The sequence below is a fragment of the Heptranchias perlo genome, unplaced genomic scaffold, assembly GCF_035084215.1.
Source record: "Heptranchias perlo isolate sHepPer1 unplaced genomic scaffold, sHepPer1.hap1 HAP1_SCAFFOLD_70, whole genome shotgun sequence".
NCBI lineage: Eukaryota > Metazoa > Chordata > Chondrichthyes > Hexanchiformes > Hexanchidae > Heptranchias > Heptranchias perlo.
In genome coordinates, this window is record NW_027139729.1 from 1546086 (window position 1) to 1567258 (window position 21173).

The following is a 21173-nucleotide window of genomic DNA, read 5'->3' on the forward strand; positions in this document are numbered from 1 at the left end:
GACACAACCCTTACAGACTCCGGCTTGATATTCAAGGATTGCTGGGAAAAAAGGCGGAAAATACAATTTAAATTCAATAATTGAGGCACACTACAGTTCCAATACAATCACGATCATAACAGAATCAATCAGTGCCGCTCCGGGACCGTTGGAAGAGGGAGTTTTAGTTTTCAGATTTGTAGCTGACAGTAGGCGCCCAATAGTTCAATAAACATAAATCGGTGTGGAAGGCACCCGATACCTTTCCGTGCTTGGGTCAGTATGGGACTGGATAGATTCAGGCACTGGGATGGATGGAGACTGGTCCTATGTGGGGACTGGATAGATTCAGGCACCGGGATGGATGCAGAATTATCCTGTGTGGGGACTGAATAGATTCAGGCACTGGGATGGATGGAGAATGATCCTGTTTGGGGACTGGATAGATTCAGAGACTGGGATGGATGGAGACATTTCCTGTGTGAGTACAATGAGTTTCATTAGAGCTGAGGTCATTGGGGACTGGATAGATTCTGGGAACGGAATGGATGGTGACACATCCTATGTGGGACTGGATAGATTCAGGGACCGGGATGGACAGACCCTGGTCCTGAGTGGGGAATGGATAGATTCAGGGACCGGGATGGACAGAGACTTGCCCCGGGCCACTGTGCGAGGCGGAATCTTACCTTTCGCAACCTTGGCGTCCAATCTGACCCTGAGACGGGCATCCGACCACATATAGGAATATGGGGAAAGTGCGGGAAAGTGGAGTTGAGGTAAAAATCAGATCAGGCATGATCTCATTAAATGGCAGAGCAAGCTCGAGCGGCTAAATGGCCTACTGCTGCTCCTTTCTCTTATGGTCTTTTCCGCTCCATCACCAAGGCCGCCGACTTCCACCTCCGAAGCATCGCGCGTCTCCGCACCTGCCTCAGCTGATCTGGTGCAAAAACCCTCATCCATTCCCTTCTTACCTCCAGACTTGGCTATTCCAATGCTCTCCTGCTCAACCTCCGATCTTCTGCCCTGTGTAAACTTGAACTCCTCCAAAACACCGTTGCCCTATTCTAATTCCCACCAAGTCCTGTTCACCCATCACCCATGTTCTCGCTGACTGACATTGGCTCCCATTCCTTTAACCGCTGGAGAGATGTAATATATTAACGTAGAACGGGGATAACAGTGATCAATAGTTCAGCCCTTTCATAGATACAGTGGGTGGCTCTGAAAAGAGCCTTTGGGTTATCAGATTAAATCTCGGCCGCTTTACTTGCTCTTAGAGCTCACAGTGCTGGTTTTCTTCGGCAGCAGCACGGCCTGGATATTAGGCAGCACCCCGCCCTGAGCGATGGTCACCCGTCCCAGCAGCTTGTTGAGCTCCTCGTCGTTGCGGATGGCCAGCTGCAGGTGTCTGGGGATGATGCGGGTCTTCTTGTTGTCCCGGGCCGCGTTGCCGGCCAGCTCGAGGATTTCAGCCGTCAGATACTCGAGCACAGCAGCCAGATAGACCGGGGCTCCGGCACCCACACGTTCAGCGTAGTTCCCCTTTCGCAGGAGTCTGTGAACACGGCCCACAGGGAACTGCAGTCCGGCCCGGGATGAGCGAGACTTGGCCTTGGCCCGAGCTTTACCGCCGGTTTTTCCTCTTCCAGACATTTCCACAATCTCACAAACACTTTCACAAAGAATGAAGAAATCCTCCCGCACTCGCCCTTCTTATACCTTCTGGAGGAGTAGAGTGGGGGAAATTGTGATTGGTCCATCTGTCCTCAATCTCATTGGTTCAATGAACAGTCCATTCAGAGAGCTGTTTTATTCACCAATCAACAGCCGGCAATGAGAAAAAGGCGGAAAATACCGAACTGAACCGTTTTTTTTAAAATTTGAAAAGCCCGCCAATATATTTGTAACACAAGGAGCGGATTAAGTAAATAATGTCGCCTTAAGACAAATATTTAAAAATCTCTCTCCTTTTACTCTGTTATTCCACATTTCCCGTCACAACTTCCAGAATCTTTTACAATCCGGTTAAAATCCGGCTTCATTCACCGTTCGCTTTCAATCGGGCGGGAATAAAGTCCCATTTTGTAACGGGACAGATTCCAGCTCAATCTTTGTAAAAGTAACAAACCACAGATTGTGGATTGATCCCTGTTCACAGGAGCTGCAGCGCGATCGAAACCGGAGCCGAGACTCCTGGTGTAAGAAGTCGAACAGTGACAGAGCCTTTAGACTATTCTGTACTCGGTGTGAAGTCCCTTTCAGGGCTGCTGTTTTACAAAGGATTGCGGTTCTGAAAGTGATATTCCCGAATAATGAACAAACAAACGTGAAAAGGAGAAAAAAATGACTGAAGTCTAATCCACCGCCTTAAAACGGCTGTGAAGGTGCAGACGCGGGGAAAAGGGCGGAATATGATTGGAAATGAGAGGATTATGGACACGTTTTTGGTTATTGGGACCAAATAAAAAAGCGACACACAGATTATACCGGGCAGTGATTATGAGAATCTTCCAGATTTGAAGAGAAATTACAATAGCACATCAGTTATAGAGAGACAGTTAGTATCAAACTATCTACAGTAAAATGATTCCATGCAGAGGTGTCGTTACAGCGTCTTCAGAGAGACTTTGGGTGGCTCTTAAAAGAGCCTTTGTGTTAATTTTTTTCAATAGATTGTGGAGCTTTACTTGGAGCTGGTGTACTTGGTCACCGCCTTTGTCCCTTCCGACACGGCGTGCTTGGCCAGTTCCCCGGGCAGCAGCAGGCGCACGGCGGTCTGGATCTCCCGGGAGCTGATGGTGTGGCGTTTATTATAATGAGCCAGGCGGGAAGCTTCACCCGCGATGCGCTCGAAAATATCGTTCACAAAGGAGTTCATGATGCTCATGGCCTTGGAGGAGATGCCGGTGTCGGGGTGAACCTGCTTCATCACTTTGTAGACGTAGATGGAGTAACTCTCCTTCCTCGACTTTCTCCGCTTCTTGCCGCCCTTGGCTGGTGCTTTACTCAAGGTTTTCTTGGCGCCCTTCTTGGGAGCTGCTTTCTTGTCCTCAGGCATTTTCAAACTCAATTTCAGACCCAGAAATGACCCAAATCCGCTCCGAGCTCGGATTAAATAGGCAGCCCCACAGCCCAATGGTAATGAGGGATGGGGGAAGGCAATGATTGTGATTGGGTCATTGGGAGTGATCAAACGTCACATTTTCCTTTCACTCTCTGATTGGTTTCTTCAGATATCCAATCAGATTTAATACCTGCCACCAATCACAAACACGCTCACACTGCACATTGTCCGGTTTCAGCAATTTGTTCCGAACTGTTGCAGTTCTGCTTCCGGCCAGTAGATGTCCCCAAACCCCGGGTCATTGAAGTTTACAGATGAGAGAGGGACAGAAGATAAACTCATTCTTCACATTATATTGCACGGGTGGGGTTTAGAAAAACTGGGAAAGGAAAACACTTGGTAAGACCAAACATGAGTTGTAATGCTGTATTAAATGCTTGTAATTAATTTAGGGGGTTTAGCCTGTACTGAGGAAGAATCCAACAAAATACAAGAAGACTGTATTAAGCTTGCTGAAAGGCGGTGTAAATGTCCATTGAATTTCCATATAGAAAGGTGTGAGGTGGTGCGTTTTGCTCGGGGGAATAAGGAGGCCACATACTGCTTGGAAAATAAGAGTCTGAATGGGGTAGAAGAGCAAAGGGATTTAGGGGTACAGATTGACAAATCTTTAAAAGTAGCAACACAGGTTGATAAGGTCACAGAAAGCAAACACAGAAGTTTATTTCTGGAGGAATAGAATTGAAAAGCAGATAAGTTATGTTGAAATGTAATTTAAACTGTCAAACCTTCTGCCAAACTGTTAAACCTTCCCTTTCTGAAATCCGTGCTGACTATTCTTTATTATATTTTCGGTTTCTAGATGTTTTTCTATTGCTTCATTGAGTAAAAGATTCCATGATCATTCCCACCACCGACCTTTAGTTAACTGGTCTATAGTTCCCTGGACTTGTTCTATCTCCTGTTTTAAATTATAAGAATCACATTAACTGTCATCCAGTCCTCTGGAGAGACAGAAGATGCAATCTCATCTCTCACTGATATTGTACAAGGGACAGACACACTATTAATCCCACACTCAGGGAGAGTGCAGAGAGTGACAAAAATAATGGGACACATTTAAACCTCTTTTGCCTGATGTACCATCTGAAGTTTTGCAGCTCAAGGCTGTTCGATATTACTTTTGTAAACAATTTTACAACACCAAGTTATAGTCCAACAATTTTTATTTGAAATCTACAAGCTTTCGGAGGCTTCCTCCTTCCTCAGGTAAATGTTCAATATTACTTTGAGTGACCGAGAGTTTCACTCCGGTTAAATTAATCTGGGTCTGTTACTGTCAGATATTAATCCTACACGGTGCCAGGAAATTAACCGACTCCCACTTTCGTCCCATGTTTCTCCAGGATTGGTTTGAGAAATCCTCCCTGCAGTTTCAGAGTCCCACGTTTATTTATCAGAAGAGGGGCCAAAAATGAACCGGATCCTTTGGCTCATTCCACAGCCGCTCACTTTATCTCTGAAAGCCCCTTTACCATCAAAAGATACCGAGAGAAACAGCAGGGATGGAAACATCTAGTTTTCTGGTGCTGTGTGTGAGTGTGGGATTCATTCTGAATCTGTCAGTCTCTGGTACTGTATGTGAGTGTGGGATTCACTCTGTATCTGTCAGTTTGTGGTACTGTGTATGAGTGTGGAATTCATTCTGTATCTGTCAGTCTCTGGTACGGTGTGTGAGTGTGGGATTCATTCTGTATCTGTCAGACTCTGGTCCTGTGTGTGAGTGTGGGATTCATTCTGTGTCTGTCAATCTCTGGCACTGTGTGTGAGTGTGGGATTCATTCTGTGTCTGTCAATCTCTGGCACTGTGTGTGAGTGTGGGATTCATTCTGAATCTGTCAGACTCTGGTGCTGCCTGTGAGTGTGGGATTCATTCTGTGACAGTCAGTCTCTGGTATTATATCTCAGTGTAGGATTTATTCTGTAACTCAGTTTCTGGGACAAAGTTCAAGTCTGGATTCGTTCTGTATTCTTATTTCAGGTTACAGTATGTTGCTTGAAACTGTATCTTTAATACATGAATGTATGCATAGTCATTTGTCTAGTGTTAATTTGTAATTATGGATACACTTTAGAACTTTGTTTTAATCATGCAATGTTTGTGAGTTTTGATGTAGGATTACATCTTAATTTCTGTGAAGATTATTTTAAATGAGAATGTACATTTCAATATCTTACTGTGAAATTATTGGACTGGTATTTATTGTGTAGCTCAGTCTGGGCTAGTGGAATTGATACTTCATCTTGCAAGCTGACACTGTGTGATTTTTGGACTGGTATGTAATGTGTAGTTCAGTTTGCATTAATGGGAATGAGACTGTATCTTTCAGTCTGACACTGTGTGCTATATTTGGACTTGTGTGCAAGGAATAACTCAGTCTGCAATAATGGAATTGATGCCGTACCTTTCAGCATGAGCTTGACCTGATTATTGGACTGGTTTGCAATGTGTGCTGAGTCAACAATAATAGGATTGATACTGTATCTTTCAGTCTGACACTGTGTGCTATATTTGGACTTGTGTGTAAGGAATAACTCAGTCTGCAATAATGGAATTGATGCCGTACCTTTCAGCATGAGCTTGACCTGATTATTGGACTGGTTTGCAATGTGTGCTGAGTCAACAATAATAGGATTGATACTGTATCTTTCAGTCTGACACTGTATTCGAATTTTGGACCATATATAATGTGTAGCTCAATCTGCACTAATGGAATTGATACTGTATCTTTCGATCTGACACTGAGATTGTTGGGCTCATATCTGTTGTGTAGCTCAGTCTGCACTAATGGAATTCATACTGCATCTTTCAGCATGACTCTGAATGTGATTTCTGGACTGATATCTAATGTGTAACTCAATCTGCACTAATGGGATTGATACTGTATCTTTCAGTCTGATACTGTGTGAGATTTGTATACTGGTATGTAACGTGTGGGTCAGTCTGTACTAATCAAATCAAAATTGTACCTTTCAATCTGACACTGAGATTTTTAGACTGGTATTTGATGTGTAGCTCAGTCTGCATCAATGGAATTGATACTGTATCTTTCAATCTAATACTGTATGAGAGTTTTGGACTGGTATCTAACGTGTACCTCAGTCTGCAGTAAAGGAATTGAAACTGTACATTTCATTCTGACACTATGAGATATTTGGACATATATGTGAGTCAAATATGGGTCACATCTGAACTGATATCTAATTTGCATCTCAGGGTACAATATTGGCATGAATACTGCATCTTTAAGCTCATAATGTGTGAGTTGTGGGCTTGTATTTAATTTGATTCTTGGAGTACACTATTTTAATTCATGCTGTACCTATCAATCAGTACCATGTGTCAGTTCTATCTGGTATGTAATTTGTAGCTCATTCTGAACTAATGTGAGATTAACACAGTTCGTTTCAATCTGATAGTGGGTGTGATTTTGGACTGGGAATTATTTATCTGCCAGTCAGTGGTACTGAGTTGTTGTGAAATGGAAATTCCGTCTGTCTCTCCTGCTCTGTTTTGACTGTTGGATTGGGATCAGTGTGGGACTGACTATTTCTGCTGTCTGAGACTGTGGGACTGATGACCTGTCTGTGTCTCTGTGCTCTGTGAGTGATAATATACATACTGTGTGTGAGAAGGAGCTGGCTGCACTGACTGCTCCTTGTGCCTCGGGAGGAGTAAACATCACACTGATTCTGGGTCCTTCAAGTATTTGCCTGTAGGAAGATAAATTATATCTTGTAATTCAAAAAAAGATGAAGTAGAAAATACATAAGTGATCAATTGAATCTCTCTGTTAATAATCATTGTAATAACAACAAATGAAAACCAGCGATACAAACAGTGTCAGTGTCTGACTCCACTGCAGTGCTGCAGCACTCAGCTTCTGCACACCAGGTGTGTTAGGCTGTTTTTGCAAAAATTTAGTGACTTCCAGACACAACCCAACCCCTGCACTGATCCATGAATGGGGCTACACGATGGACCTTTGTACAGGTCAGGGTTCTAATCCCCTCTCCCTTGGGACTAACCATTCAACTGATACATATCACCCGCTGTTTAAAATGTATCCTTCACACTCCTCACCTGAAGCCTGCAATAGATGCTCTTTGTATAACTTCCCATATCCTTACTGTCCGGCTCTGTTTACTGCTCAATAACAAACACTAAAGGTTAATGGGCAGGTTTAAAAATTTAGATTTAATTCCTGCTGCCAATCACAAACACGCTCACACTGCACATTGTCCGGTTTCAACAATTTGTTCCGAACTGTTGCAGTTCTGCTTCCGGCCAGTAGATGTCCCCAAACCCCGGGTCATTGTAGTTTACAGATGAGAGAGGGACAGAAGATAAACTCATTCTTCACATTATATTGTACGGGTGGGATTTAGAAAAACTCCGAATGGAGACGACCTGCAAGTACATTTTGTTAGACCAAACATCAGTTGTAATGCTGTGTTAAATTCTTGTAATTGATTTAGGAAATATAGTCAATACTGAGGAAGACTGGGATAAAATAAACTTGCAGAACGGCCGTGTCAATGGCCATTGAATTTCAATATAGAAAGTTGTGAGGTGGGGCATTTCGCTCAGGGGAATAAGGAGGCCACATACTGCATGGAAAATAAGAGTCTAAATGGGGTAGAGGAGCAATGTAAATCATCCTGAGAAATCAGAGAGAAATACTGCGCAATGTACAGTGAAATATAATGGGGCAAATTCACAACTATGGAATGAGTGAAACAAAAACTTTATTATGAATCAATTGTCTTCATTTTTCATCGTCAAAAAGTGCAAAAATACGAGAGTAAACGTAACAGACAGAAACTTCCCTCACATTGCACATTGTCCTGTTTCTGTCACCATGACAGATAATGTGAATTTGTTCCCTCATTACAGTTGTCGCTTACCGCCAGCAGAGGTCAGTCTCTGGTACTGTATATGAGACTGGGATTTATTCTGTATCTGTATCTCTGGTACTGTGTACGAGAGTGGGGTTTATTCTGTATCTGTCAGTCTCCAGGTACTATGTATAAGTGTTGCGTTTATTCCGTACCTGTCAGTCTCTGGTATTGTCTGTGTGTGTGGGATACATTCTGTATCTGCCATTCTCTGCGACTTTATCTCAGTGTGGGATTTGTTCTGTAATTCAGTCTCTGAGACAATGTGCAAGTCTGGATTCATTCTGTATTCTTATTTCAGTTTACAATATTGCATTAAATCTGTATCTTTAACACTTTAAAGTATATACAGTTCTTCATCGAGCATTTAATTTGTAAATATGGATACACTTTTTGATTTTCTTTAAACAAACGACGTGTGTGAGTTTTGGAGTAGTATTACATCTTAATCTCTGAACTCTATTGTGAACGATAATATACCTTTCAATCTGTTCACGATGAAATTACTGGATTAGTATGTAATGTATAGTTCAGTCTGCAATAATGGGATTAATTCTGTATCTGAGTCTAACACTGTATGAGAATTTTTGGACTGGTATGTAATATGTAGCTCATCCTGCACGAAATGAATTGATACTGTATCTATCAGTCTGATACTGTATTACATTTTTGGACTTAAATGCAATGTATAGCTCAGTCTGCACGAATGGAATTAATACTGAATCTTTCATTGTGATACTGTATGAGATTTTTGGACTGGTGAGTAACATACAGATCAGTCTGTGCTAATGGAATTGATATTGTATCTTTGAGTCTGATAGGGTATGAGATTCTTGGACTGCTATATAATGTGTGGCTCAGTCTGCACTAATTGAATCGATTCTGTATCTTTCAGTCTAATATTGTATGAGATTGTTGGACTGATATATAATGTTGAGCTCAGGCGGTGTGAATAGAATTTAAATTATATCTTCCAGTCTGATCATTTATGATTTTTGGACTCGTATGTAATGTATAGCTCAGTCTGTACCAATGGTATGGATTATGCTTATTTCAGTATAATACTGAGTATTGACCAATATATCTAACATGTCGCTCAGTCTGCACCAATAGAATTTATACTATATCTTTCAATCTGACACTATGAGATCTTTGGACTGGTCTATAAAGTGTAACTCAGCCTGCAGTGATGTGATTGTGACATTCATTCTGTATCTGTAGTCTCCAGCACAGTCTGTGAGGGTGGGATTCATTCTGCATCTGTCAGTCTCTGGTACTGTGTGTGAGTGTGGGATTCGTTCTGTATCTGTCAGTCTCTGTACTGTGTGTGAGTGTGGGATTCATTCTGTATCTGCAGGTCTCTGGTACAGTGTGTGAGTGTGAGATTCATTCTGTATCTGTCAGTCTCTGTACTGAGTGTGAGTGTAGGATTTATTCTGTATCTGCAGGTCTCAGGTACTGTGTGTGAGTGTGTGATTCATTCTGTATCTGCCATTTTCTGCTACATTATCTCAGTGTGGAATTCATTCTGTAATTCAGTCTCTGAAACAATGTGCAAGTCTGAATTCATTCTGTATTCTTATTTCAGTTTACAGTAACGGATTTGAAACTGTATCTTTATTAATTTAAATTATATACAGTTCTTTGTCTAGTGTTTAATTTGTAAATATGGATACACTTTTCGATTTTCTTTAATCAAACATGTGTGAGTTTTGGAGTAGTATTACATTTTTTATCATTCACAATAGGGTTCAGAGATTATATACCTTTCAATCTGTTCACAGTGAAATTATTGGATTGGTATGTAATGTTTAGCTCAGTCTGCAATAATGGGATTTATTCTGTCTCTCAATCTAATATTGTATGAGATTTTTGGACTGGTATGTAATATGTAGCTCAGCCTGCACGAAAGGAATTAATACTGTATCTATCAGTCTGACGCTGTATTGGATTTTTGGACAGGAATATGATGTGTAGCTCAGTCTTCAATAATGGAAGTGATACTGAATCTTTCGATCTGATATTCTATGAGATTCTTGGGCTGCTATATAATGTGTGGCTCAGTCTGCACTGATGGAATTGATGCTGTATCTTTCAGACTAATATTGTATGGGATTTCCAGTCTGGTATGTAATGGACAGTTCAGGCAGCGCTAATAGAATTGATACTGTATCTTCAAGTCTGTTCATTTATGAGGTTTTTGGACTGGTATATAATGTGTAGCTCAGTCTGAACCAATGGTATTGATACTGTTTATTTCAGTGTAATACTGAGTATTTGCTGATATATCTAATATATAGCTCAGTCTGCACTAATGGAATTTATAATGTATCTTTCAATCTGACACTATGATATCTTTGAACTGGTATGTAAAATGTAACTCAGTCTGCAGTAGTGTGACTGTGAGATTCATTCTGTATCTGTCAGCATCTGGTACTGGTTGTGAGTGAGGGATTCATTCTGTATCTGTCAGTCTCTGGTACTGGTTGTGAGTGTTGGATTCATTTTATATCTGTCAGTCCTTGGTACTGTATGTGAGTGTGGGATGAACTCAGTATCTGTCAGTCCTTGGTACTGTATGTGAGTGTTGGATTCATTCTATTTCTGTCATCTCTGGTACCATACTTGAGTGTGGGATTCACTCTGTGTCTGGCAACCTCTAGTACTGCATGTGAGCTTGGGATTCTTTCTGCATCTGTCAGTCTCTGCAACGGTATGTGAGTGTGGGATTCATTCTGTGTTTGTGTGTCTCTGTACTGTATCTGAGTGTGAAATTCATTCTGTATCTGTCCACAATTATTCTCTCAGATTACATTATGGTATTCAATACTGTAGCTTTAATATCTTAATGTTAAAGTCGTTTTTCTCATTATTTAATTGGTAAATATGGATACACTTTAGGATTTGATGCTGGAGGTTTTAATCAGATAATTTGTGTGATTTTGGACAACTGTTAAATCTGTATCTCTGTGAGTAATATTGTGAATGGTAATATATCTTTCAAACTCATATGGTGACATTTTTGAATTGGTATATAATGTGTAGATCTTTCTGAACTAAAGGAATTGATACTGCATCTTTAAGTTTTATTATAAGATTTTTGGACTCGTGTGTAATGTGTATCTCGATCTGTGCTAATAGAATTGATACTGTATCTGTAAATCTCATACTATCAGTATATTATAAACTGGTTTCTAATTTGTTTCTCAGGTTACACTGTCACAGCATTGCTCAATCTGATAATGTACATGAGTTTTGGACTTGCAATTTGTATTTGAATGGTACACAATTCGAATGGATAAATCGTGTATTAAACTCACGTGTGTGTGTGAGAGAGTTTTGGGCTAGCATACAATCGGAATCTTGGGGTATCTGGGATTTAATTCATGGCTAATGTTGTCCTTTTTTGAAATTGACAATCTGAAAGCATGACTTTGGACTTGGATTTTTGTATCTCCCTGTCTGCGGGACTGAGTGAGGGGGAAATGGAACAGCGTCTGCCGCACCTGCTCTGTTTGACTGTTGGATTGAAAATGTCTCTCTGGAACTTGGGATCAGTGTGGGACTGACTACTTCTGCTGTCTGAGACTGTGGAACTGATGACCTGTCTGCGTCTCTTTGCTCTATGAGTGATAAAGTACTTACTGTGTGTGAGAAGGAGCTGGCTGCACTGTTCCTTTGCCTCGGATGGAGGAAACTTCACATTCATTCTGGCTCCTTCAAGGGTTTGCCTGTAGAAAGTAACATATATCTTGTAACTCAAGAACAGGTGAGGTCGAAAATACAGAAGTGATCAGTTTAATATCGCTGTTAATAATTATTTTGAATATCCACAAATGAAAACCAGTGATACAAACGGTGTCAGTGTCTGACTCCACTGCAGTACTGCAGCACTCAGCTTCTGCACACCAGGTGTGTTGGGCGATTTTAAAGCAATTTAGTGACATCCCCTCCACTGATCCATGAATGGGACGACCCGATGGGTGAGGGACCTTTGTACAGGTCTGGTTTCTAATCTCCTCTCCCATGGGAATAACCGTTCAACTGAAAGCAAACAACCGCTGTTTAAATTGTGTCCTTCACACTTCTCACCTGGTGCCTGCAATAGATGCTCTTTGTATAACTCCCCACATCCTTACTGTTCACTGTCCAGTAACATGGTGAGACTGCAACTAAACCAGGAACATTCACTCCTGGTTTGGGGAGAGAAAGCAGCAATGATTTTAAATAGCAGGTTCTTCCAATTCTCTCTCCCTTCCCCTGGACACACCCTGTTCACACACAGCCCGAGAATGACCTCTCCCTTCCCCCGCTCACTCCATGTTCCGGGACCAGTTCCTGATCCACTCCGCCTCTTACAAACAGCCCCCGGACTCCCCCTGACCTTCCCCCGGACTCAATGCCGATCTCTGAGCCCATCTGCGGACACGGTCCCGAAGCGATGAGCTGCTGTAACGAGGCTGCTCTTTGCTCCCTTCCCCCGGGGGCCGTGATCTCTCCATTCCCGGCTGTTTTAAACCATCTTCTTCCGCTCACTGAGGGAATGGCGCCCACAGGCCGAGCTGGGGGAGGGCAGCGCGCATGCGCTCTTCTGTTCCCCATGAATCGGCGCAGGGGGCGGGGCTGAGTCACGCATGCGCAGATATCTGGTTTAATTCCCAATACAAAAATCGATGGAAACTTTCCCCAATTGGAATTTTTCCGAGTCTGAGCAAAGGAAGTGGGTCTGGGGGAAAGGTCAGAGGGAATGGGGTCCACAGGCAGTGCAGGAACAGGCACCAGAATGGGAAACAGATGGGATTCCACCAGTGCCTAACGCTGGAATCCAGACTGACTTTACAATCTCTAACTATTAAACTAGATGTTTCCATCCCTGCTGTTTCTCTCGGTATCTTTTGATGGTAAAGGGGCTTTCAGAGATAAAGTGAGCGGCTGTGGAATGAGCCAAAGGATCCGGTTCATTTTTGGCCCCTCTTCTGATAAATAAACGTGGGACTCCGAAACTGCAGGGAGGATTTCTCAAACCAATCCTGGAGAAACATGGGACGAAAGTGGGAGTCGGTTAATTTCCTGGCACCGTGTAGGATTAATATCTGACAGTAACAGACCCAGATTAATTTAACCGGAGTGAAACTCTCGGTCACTCAAAGTAATATTGAACATTTACCTGAGGAAGGAGGAAGCCTCCGAAAGCTTGTAGATTTCAAATAAAAATTGTTGGACTATAACTTGGTGTTGTAAAATTGTTTACAAAAGTAATATCGAACAGCCTTGAGCTGCAAAACTTCAGATGGTACATCAGGCAAAAGAGGTTTAAATGTGTCCCATTATTTTTGTCACTCTCTGCACTCTCCCTGAGTGTGGGATTAATAGTGTGTCTGTCCCTTGTACAATATCAGTGAGAGATGAGATTGCATCTTCTGTCTCTCCAACGGGATCTTTCTGGATATAACGGAACTTTACCGGTCAGTCTGGAACTAATGCTGTTTACGTCTGTCTGTCACTGTGCCTCATCGCTCTCTCTGTCTCTCTCACCGTATCTGCCTCCCTCTCTCTCTCTGGTGCTGTATATGAAGATGGATACTGCTATTGAGCGTGATTTGGACACAGATAGGAAGTGTAAGACTGATATTGTCTCTCTCTCTCTCTCTCGTGCTGGACATGAAGGTGAGATACTGTCTGATATAAAACAGAGAGAATGAGATGTCCGGGCCGGGCCTCACTGTAACTGGGGAAGTTTTCGGCTTCAGTCCTAGTTCATGGTCATTCTCTTTTCACAGATTCAGGGCGACTGTCTTTGTGAGACGGTAACACTGGCGAAGCTGCTTTTAGAAGCTACTTTGAGTAATTTGTGTATCTGTAACCCTCGATTCCTTTGTTCCTCTATCCTGTTCAGACTCTTATTATCCAGGCAGTATGTGATCTCCTTATTCTTCATTCTGCATGTTTATTAATGTCCTCTTGCATTTTGACACATTCTTCCTTTGTATTAACTGTACTACCCAATTTGGTGTCATGGTCAAGATTTGAAATTGTACTTCCGATTCCCGAATCCAAATAGTTAATGTTAGTTGTGAACAGCAGTGATCCCATCACTGATCCCTGTGTTAAACCACTTCCCACTTTTTGCCACTCCAAGCTGCTACCCGTAACGCCTATTCTCTGTTTTCTGTTTTGTCGCCAGCTTGTGATCCATTCTGCTACCTGTCCCCTGACTCCACGTGCACTGAACTTTGCCACGAGTCTACAATGCGGTAACTTATCGAAGGCCTACTGAAAATCTAAATTTATTACATCTACCAGGTTACCCTTATCTACTCTTTCTGTTACTTATTCAAATAATTTAATAAGATTAGTCCTGCCCTTGTCCTGTTTGTAGATTAAATCTTGGCCGCTTCACTTGTTCTTGCTGCTCCCAGCACTTTTGCTCGGCAGCAGCACGGCCTGGATATTCGGTAGCACCCCGCCCTGAGCGATAGTCACCCGTCCCAGCAGCTTGTTGAGCTCCTCGTCGTTGCGGATGGCCAGCTGCAGGTGTCTGGGGATGATGCGGGTCTTCTTCATGTCGCGGACCGTGTTGCCGGCCAGCTGGAGGATTTCAGCCGTCGGATACTCGAGCACAGCAGCCAGATAGACCGGGGCTCCGGCACCCACACGTTCAGCATTGTTTCCCTTTCGCAGGAACCTGTGAACACGGCCCACAGGGAACTGCAGTCCGGCCCGGGATGAGCGAGACTTGGCCTTGGCCCGAGCTTTACCGCCGGTTTTTCCTCTTCCAGACATTTCCACAATCTCATAACACTTTCACAACGAATGAAGAAATCCTCCAACACTCGCCCTTCTTATACCTTCTGGAGGAGTACAGTGAGGCCACTTGTGATTGTTCTCTCTCAGAGTGTTTGCACTGCCCGCTCACCCTCACCCTCTATCTTTGAACTGCTGTAATATTGTCCTTTGGTAATATTGCTACTCCTCCTCCTTTCCCTATTTCCCTGTCCTTTCTAAAGATCTTATAGACTTGAATATTAAGCAGCCATTCGTGCCCAGCTGGCAGTCAGGTCTCTGTTATGATTTAATATAATTATTTAACTTTACTCAATGGCTGATGTGAGCTGCGGCAAAATATATTTCCAGCCGGTCAAGTATTACAGGTATCGACTGTCTCTTCAGTCCGATATCAGGTGAAGAATTCCTGGCTGTTGTGTAATTTCCATTGATTGGGGGTTGGCGTCATCGACTGGGCGGAAACGGGAACTGCAACAGAGCGAGAAAGGATCCGTCAGAAACCAGTTTGAATTGAGAACAAAATCCAACAGCCTGCAGTGTCTTTTTAGGGTCTGATGTTTAGGAACTGTTTTAAAGTTGCTGATAGTCAGCGATGGTGGTATAGTGGTGAGCATAGCTGCCTTTTGAGCAGTTGATCCGGGTTCGATTCCCGGTCATCACAATTCTTACTAATTTACTTCCTTCAGAAACTCGAAGTTTGATGCAGTTCACCTGGATATTGTTTCCAAAATATAAACGGGAACCATTATTGTAAAATGTTTTCAACGTTCATTTCTTTTCCCTATAGAAGGAATAGAGGAAAAATATACTGGAAATAGTGAGTTTCCAAGGGTCTATTGAGAGTCAGGAAGGCAAATGTGATGTTAGTCTTTATTTCAAGAGTGTTGGAATATAAGAGTCAGGAGGTCTTGCTGCAATTGTACGATGAGGAAATATTGTCTAAAATTGGCGTATATTCGCTGGAGTTTAGAAGAATGAGAGGTGATCGCATTGAAACTTTTAAAATTCTTAGGCGGCTTGACAGGGTTGATGCGGAGAGGCTGATTCCCCTGGCTGGAGAATCAAGAACTAGAGGTGATCGTCTCAAGATAAGGGACCGTCCATTTAGGATCGAAATGAGGAAAAAATTCTTCACTCAAAGGGTTGTGAATCTTTGGAATTCTCTACACCACAGGGATGTGGATGCTCAGTCGTTGAGTTTATTCAAAGCTGAGATCGATAGATTTTGGACTCTAGGGGAATCAAGGCATATGGGGATCCAAGTACCGAAATTACTAACAGTGATTACTAAAGCACTAAAAAAAGTTAAAATTGAGATGAAATTTTGATCTTTGTCTCAAGGGAACGGGAATAAAAAGGAGTTATGTCACAGTTATACAGAGCTCAGGCTAGACCTAATTGAGAGCACTCTGTTCAATGCGGGGGATCGCACTCTCTATAATGGCTTGGAATGAGAAGGGGTTTTTCTCTTTGGGATTCTATGCAATGCGAGGGAATAGGAAAGTGTTTGGTCTTTTAGGATTTTTTCCAGTGGGAGTGAATGAGAAGGGGTTTGTTCCATTGGGATTCCTTCTGCGTGCCCTTGCGTTTACTGGGGAGACCTGTCTGTTGCCAAATTGCTTTGTTTTTAACTTTGTGTACCCTCGTTTGAACCCTAAAAATTAAAGTATAAATATAATGAAACATGGAAAGGAAATTCGTCAGATATCAGGTTATCAGCGGAGCTTATAAGACCGGTAGCTGCTCGCCAGAGAATGCTGAGCCCGATTGACAATATCAGCTCACTGCCATTAAATGGGTACGGTCACAATACAAACCCAGAAAAATCAAATGAAGCAAAACTGGACATCAAATAAGAAAAGGGCAAACATTTATTTCAGAAGGAGATGATATTTCACAGGCAGTTTTGTAGTCAGAACTTGTGATTGCGTGAAATTGATTGGTTGAATGTTGGACTGAAGTTTACATTCACATCTGTATTAGGTAATTTCCGTTGGGCAAATGGCAGGCAGTCATTTCACAGGTAATTTCCGGTTAGGCAGATGGCAGGCAGTCATTTGACAGGTAATTTCCATTAGGCAGATGGCAGGCAGTCATATCACAGGTAATTTCCGGTTAGGCAAATGGCAGGCAGTCATATCACAGGTAATTTCCGGTTAGGCAAATGGCAGGCAGTCATTTCACAAGTAATTTCCGTTAGGCAAATGGCAGGCAGTCATTTCGCAGGTAATTTCCTTTCGGCAGATGGCAGGCAGTCATTTCACAGGTAATTTCCGTTGGGCAGATGGCAGGCAGTCATTTCACAGGTAATTTCCGTTGGGCAGATGGCAGGCAGTCATTTCACAGGTAATTTCCGTTGGGCAGATGGCAGTCAGTCATTTCACAGGTAATTTCCATTTGGAAGATGGCAGGCAGTCATTTCAATCTGTGGAGCGATGGCCTTTTTCCAGTGGAATACTCTTGCTGTTATGTTTAGTGTTTCCGAGCAACAGCCAGGACATGCTCTCCCTCGCCGCCAAAGTCACGGCGTGAGGTGCTGGTCTAAGTCCAGTATCAAGGGGAAAGGAGTTGGGGGCGGCTTAATCATCAAACTTGAATTCCCAAAAATGAATCGTTTTGTAAGAAGGAAAAGAAGTTCTTCTGCAACAGAAAGTTCAAATAATGATGGACTATTGCTGATCATCTGGAAGAAAGCTTATTACTCGGTTACAGTCAGCCGGGGATTTTGCTATGCAACTTGATGAAAGTACTGATATTTCAAATTGTGCAACACTGTTAGTTTCTGTGAAATATGTCGGGCAAGATGACTTTACGAAAGTTTTGTTGTGTTGTCTAACTTTACCAACAAATACAGGAGCACAGATATTCGAAGCACTGCGTGACTGTGTAGATGGAAAATACAAATAGGACTGGGCTAATTGCAAAGGAATTCCTAGTGATGGAGCAGCAAATATGACAGGTAGAAATCGCGGAGTTGCGAGAAGAATATCTGAGGCAGCTGGGAATGATGTTTAGAATCACTGTTTCATTCACCACGAGGCTTTGGCGTCCAAGGGTAATCCCCCTGATCTTATGACAGTACTGAAGGGAGTCGTGAAAATTGTTAATTTCATTAAAGGAAGCTCACTGAACTGCAGGCTTTTTCAAGCGTTATGTTCATAAATGGGAGCTGTGCTTACTCATTTACTGTTTCACATTGAAGTACAATGGCTGTCACGGGTCAGGGTGCTTACAAGGGTGTACGACCTCAGGAAAGAGATTCACATTTTTCTGGTAGAGAAATATTTAAATTGGCAAATTTATTTTATGATGACAGTTGGTTAATGAACCTGACTGACATGTTCTCAATTTTAAACGAACTAAATTTGAAGATACAAGGAAGAGGCAATGATTTGTTTCGATATTGTGAACTGATACAAACATTCCAAAAGTCATTAGAACTGTGGCAAGCCCGACTGAAAAGTAATCACCAGAGCTATTCCATGCTCCCAACACTGTTACAACATATTGATGATGTGGAGATTCCGGTGATGGACTGGGGTTGACAATTGTAAACAATTTTACAACACCAAGTTATAGTCCAGCAATTTAATCCAGCAAATTGCTGGACTATAACTTGGTGTTGTAAAATTGTTTACAACATATTGAGGAGAACAGCATCAATGAAGAAAAAGGGAATGAAATGAAATGTGACATACAGTTACATCTCGCTGTTCTGTCTGACCATTTTAGTCGCTACTTCCCTGCAGTGGGATTTGAAAATTTGAAGGAAAAGCGTTGGGTGAAAGATCCTTTTGCTTTCGAAAATCCTGAATAGATAATGAAGCTAAACTTGATGCCTGAGCAAAAAAAACGAGATGATGCGACTCACCTGTGATAGCACACTGAAAACACGCCACAAGTCATTCAGTTTGTCATCTTTTTGGATCAGTGCTTTCAAAGATTATTCACTATTAAGTAAGTTTAGCGTTGCGTTGTTGCTGCCGTTCACAACAACCTACATGTGGGAACTGGGATTTTCGACTGTGAGAAGGTTAAAAACAAGAGAAAGAAACCGACTCAACAACGCACCTGATATGCGATTCGCGCTTTCATCTTGTGATCCAGATTGGAACGAGATCATGAACAACAGGCAGACCCACCCGTCACATTATTTAAGTGAAACTCAACCTGATCTTTTTTTACTGCATTTATACTGTATTTAAAATGCTTTACAAGCAACGTCGATGTTTAATTTTTGCTATTACTTGAAGTGAAGTTAAGAGCGAACGTGTACTGACCTTTATTTGGATTTGATGAAAACTCCAGTCAGAAGATATTATTGTTTTGGGTCTCTGGGGGAAATGTTTTTCTTCCACTGGGCCACGAGAAAACAAGTTTGAGAAATACTGTTCTACATTGTCCGGTCAGTGCCTGTTTCGCAAACCGGCTCTGAATTCCTCAGTCTGTATTTCTGGACACGGTTCTGTGCACGACGCAGGCAATAAAACACTGACCGATACCAGGTGACTAATGGCGGCCAAAGGCAGATGATACAAAGATGGGAGGGAAAGTAGAGAGTGAGGAGGACATAAAAAACCTGCAAGGGGATATAGACAGGCTGGGTGAGTGGGCAGAGATTTGGCAGATGCAATATAATATTGGAAAATGTGAGGTTATGCACTTTGGCAGGAAAAATCAGAGAGCAAGTTATTTTCTTAATGGCGAGAGAATGGAAAGTACTGCAGTACAAAGGGATCTGGGGGTCCCAGTGCAAGAAAATCAAAAAGTTGGTATGCAGGTGCAGCAGGTGATCAAGAAAGCCAACGGAATGTTGGCTTTTATTGCTAGGGGGATAGAATATAAAAACAAGGAGGTATTGCTGCAGTTATATAAGGTATTGGTGAGACCGCACCTGGAATACTGCATACAGTTTTGGTCTCCATACTTAAGAAAAGACATACTTGCTCTCGAGGCAGTACAAAGAAGGTTCACTCGGTTAATCCCGGGGATGAGGGGGCGGACATATGAGGAGAGGTTGAGTAGATTGGGACTCTACTCATTGGAGTTCAGAAGAATGAGAGGCGATCTTATTGAAACATATAAGATTGTGAAGGGTCTTGATCGGGTGGATGCAGTAAGGATGTTCCCAAAGATGGGTGAAACTAGAACTAGGGGGCATAATCTTAGAATAAGGGGCTGCTCTTTCAAAACTGAGATGAGGAGAAACTTCTTCACTCAGAGGGTGGTAGGTCTGTGGAATTTGCTGCCCCAGGAAGCTGTGGAAGCTACATCATTAGATAAATTTAAAACAGAAATAGACAGTTTCCTAGAAGTAAAGGGAATTAGGGGTTATGGGGAGCGGGCAGGAAATTGGACATGAAGCTGAGTTCGGATCGGTCAATGCCCTGTGGGTGGCGGAGAGGGCCCAGGGGCTATGTGGCCGGGTCCTGCTCCGACTTCTTGTGTTCTTTAGATTTGTGGTTGGGATCAGATCAGCCATGATCTTATTGAATGGCTGAGCAGGCTCGAGGGGCCGATTGGCCTACTCCTGCTCCAATTTCTTATGTTCTTATGTTCTTATGTTCTTATGTTCTTAATCCTCCGCGGCCCAGAAACTCCTCATCTCTGCAAGGCGCTGAGGTCCCGCTCAGACCGCGCATGCTCCCCTGGCCCGCCCTCCATTCTGGGAGCGCCACAGTTCTGTGGTTTGTCGCGAGTCGGACTCGTTGGAAACGGGAGAAGAAACCGGGAAGCGGCGGGTAGGACGGGGGAGGCGCTGGATGATGGGTTCAATGGTGTTCGGGGCCCCCGCCCGATGGGGCCCCCCGGGTCTGATTCGGGGCCTGAGCCGCACTCGTGTTGCTGAGTCTCCGCTCGGCCCCGCTCCGGGACACGCACGGCGCATGCTCTGGCCACCAGCTCTTCGCGCGCCTGCGCGCTGCACTCCTAATGGAGATAGACCGTATTCTATCGCGCGGGGCATTCTGGCTAAGGTCAACCACCATTATAAGCCCCTCTTGCTGATATTTCAGTATTGGGTTCAGAAGGGCGAGGTTTATCCATCAAAAGCAAAATTCTGCGGATGCTGGAAATGTGAAAGAAAAACAGAAAATGCTGGATAGCCTCAGCAAGTGAGGCAGCATCCGTGGAGAAAGAAACAGAGTTAACATCTCAGGTCAGAGATAAGGTTTTGTGAGAACTGGAATAATTTAAAGATTTAATAGTTTTTAAAGCAGGTCCAGAGCCAGGCAAAAGGCCCGGGCAGGGGAAGAACGAAAGGGAAGTTCTGTGATAGGGTGCAGGAGTGATAAAGCGACAAAAGGGATAATGGTGCAAAGGAATGAGGGTGTTAATGGGGCAAGTAAAGAAAAATAAGATGGGTCTAGAGGAGCTTTAA

At 42.9% G+C, this 21173-nt stretch overlaps 4 protein-coding genes and 1 non-coding gene across 5 annotated transcripts in view; 1 reads left to right on the top strand and 4 right to left on the bottom strand.

The window, feature by feature from the left end:
* LOC137318393 (zinc finger protein 3-like) overlaps positions 1 to 21173 on the bottom strand; it is a 626361-nt gene that overhangs the window by 532101 nt on the left and 73087 nt on the right. The gene's annotated exons all lie outside the window — the stretch shown is intronic.
* Positions 1249 to 1691, bottom strand: LOC137318397 (histone H2A-like). Its single transcript, XM_067981299.1, has one exon. It carries the CDS (start codon positions 1636 to 1638, stop codon positions 1249 to 1251), a length of 390 nt encoding a protein of 129 aa, XP_067837400.1. The 5' UTR covers positions 1639 to 1691.
* On the bottom strand, positions 2669 to 3078 carry LOC137318409 (histone H2B 1/2-like). The gene has a single exon (XM_067981314.1). The coding sequence runs from the start codon at positions 3041 to 3043 to the stop codon at positions 2669 to 2671; it is 375 nt and encodes a 124-aa protein (XP_067837415.1). The 5' UTR covers positions 3044 to 3078.
* LOC137318357 (histone H2A type 1-C-like) lies at positions 14405 to 14791 on the bottom strand. Its single transcript, XM_067981243.1, has one exon. It carries the CDS (start codon positions 14789 to 14791, stop codon positions 14405 to 14407), a length of 387 nt encoding a protein of 128 aa, XP_067837344.1.
* trnak-uuu (transfer RNA lysine (anticodon UUU)) lies at positions 15384 to 15455 on the top strand. The gene has a single exon. It is a non-coding gene; the product is annotated as a tRNA-Lys (tRNA).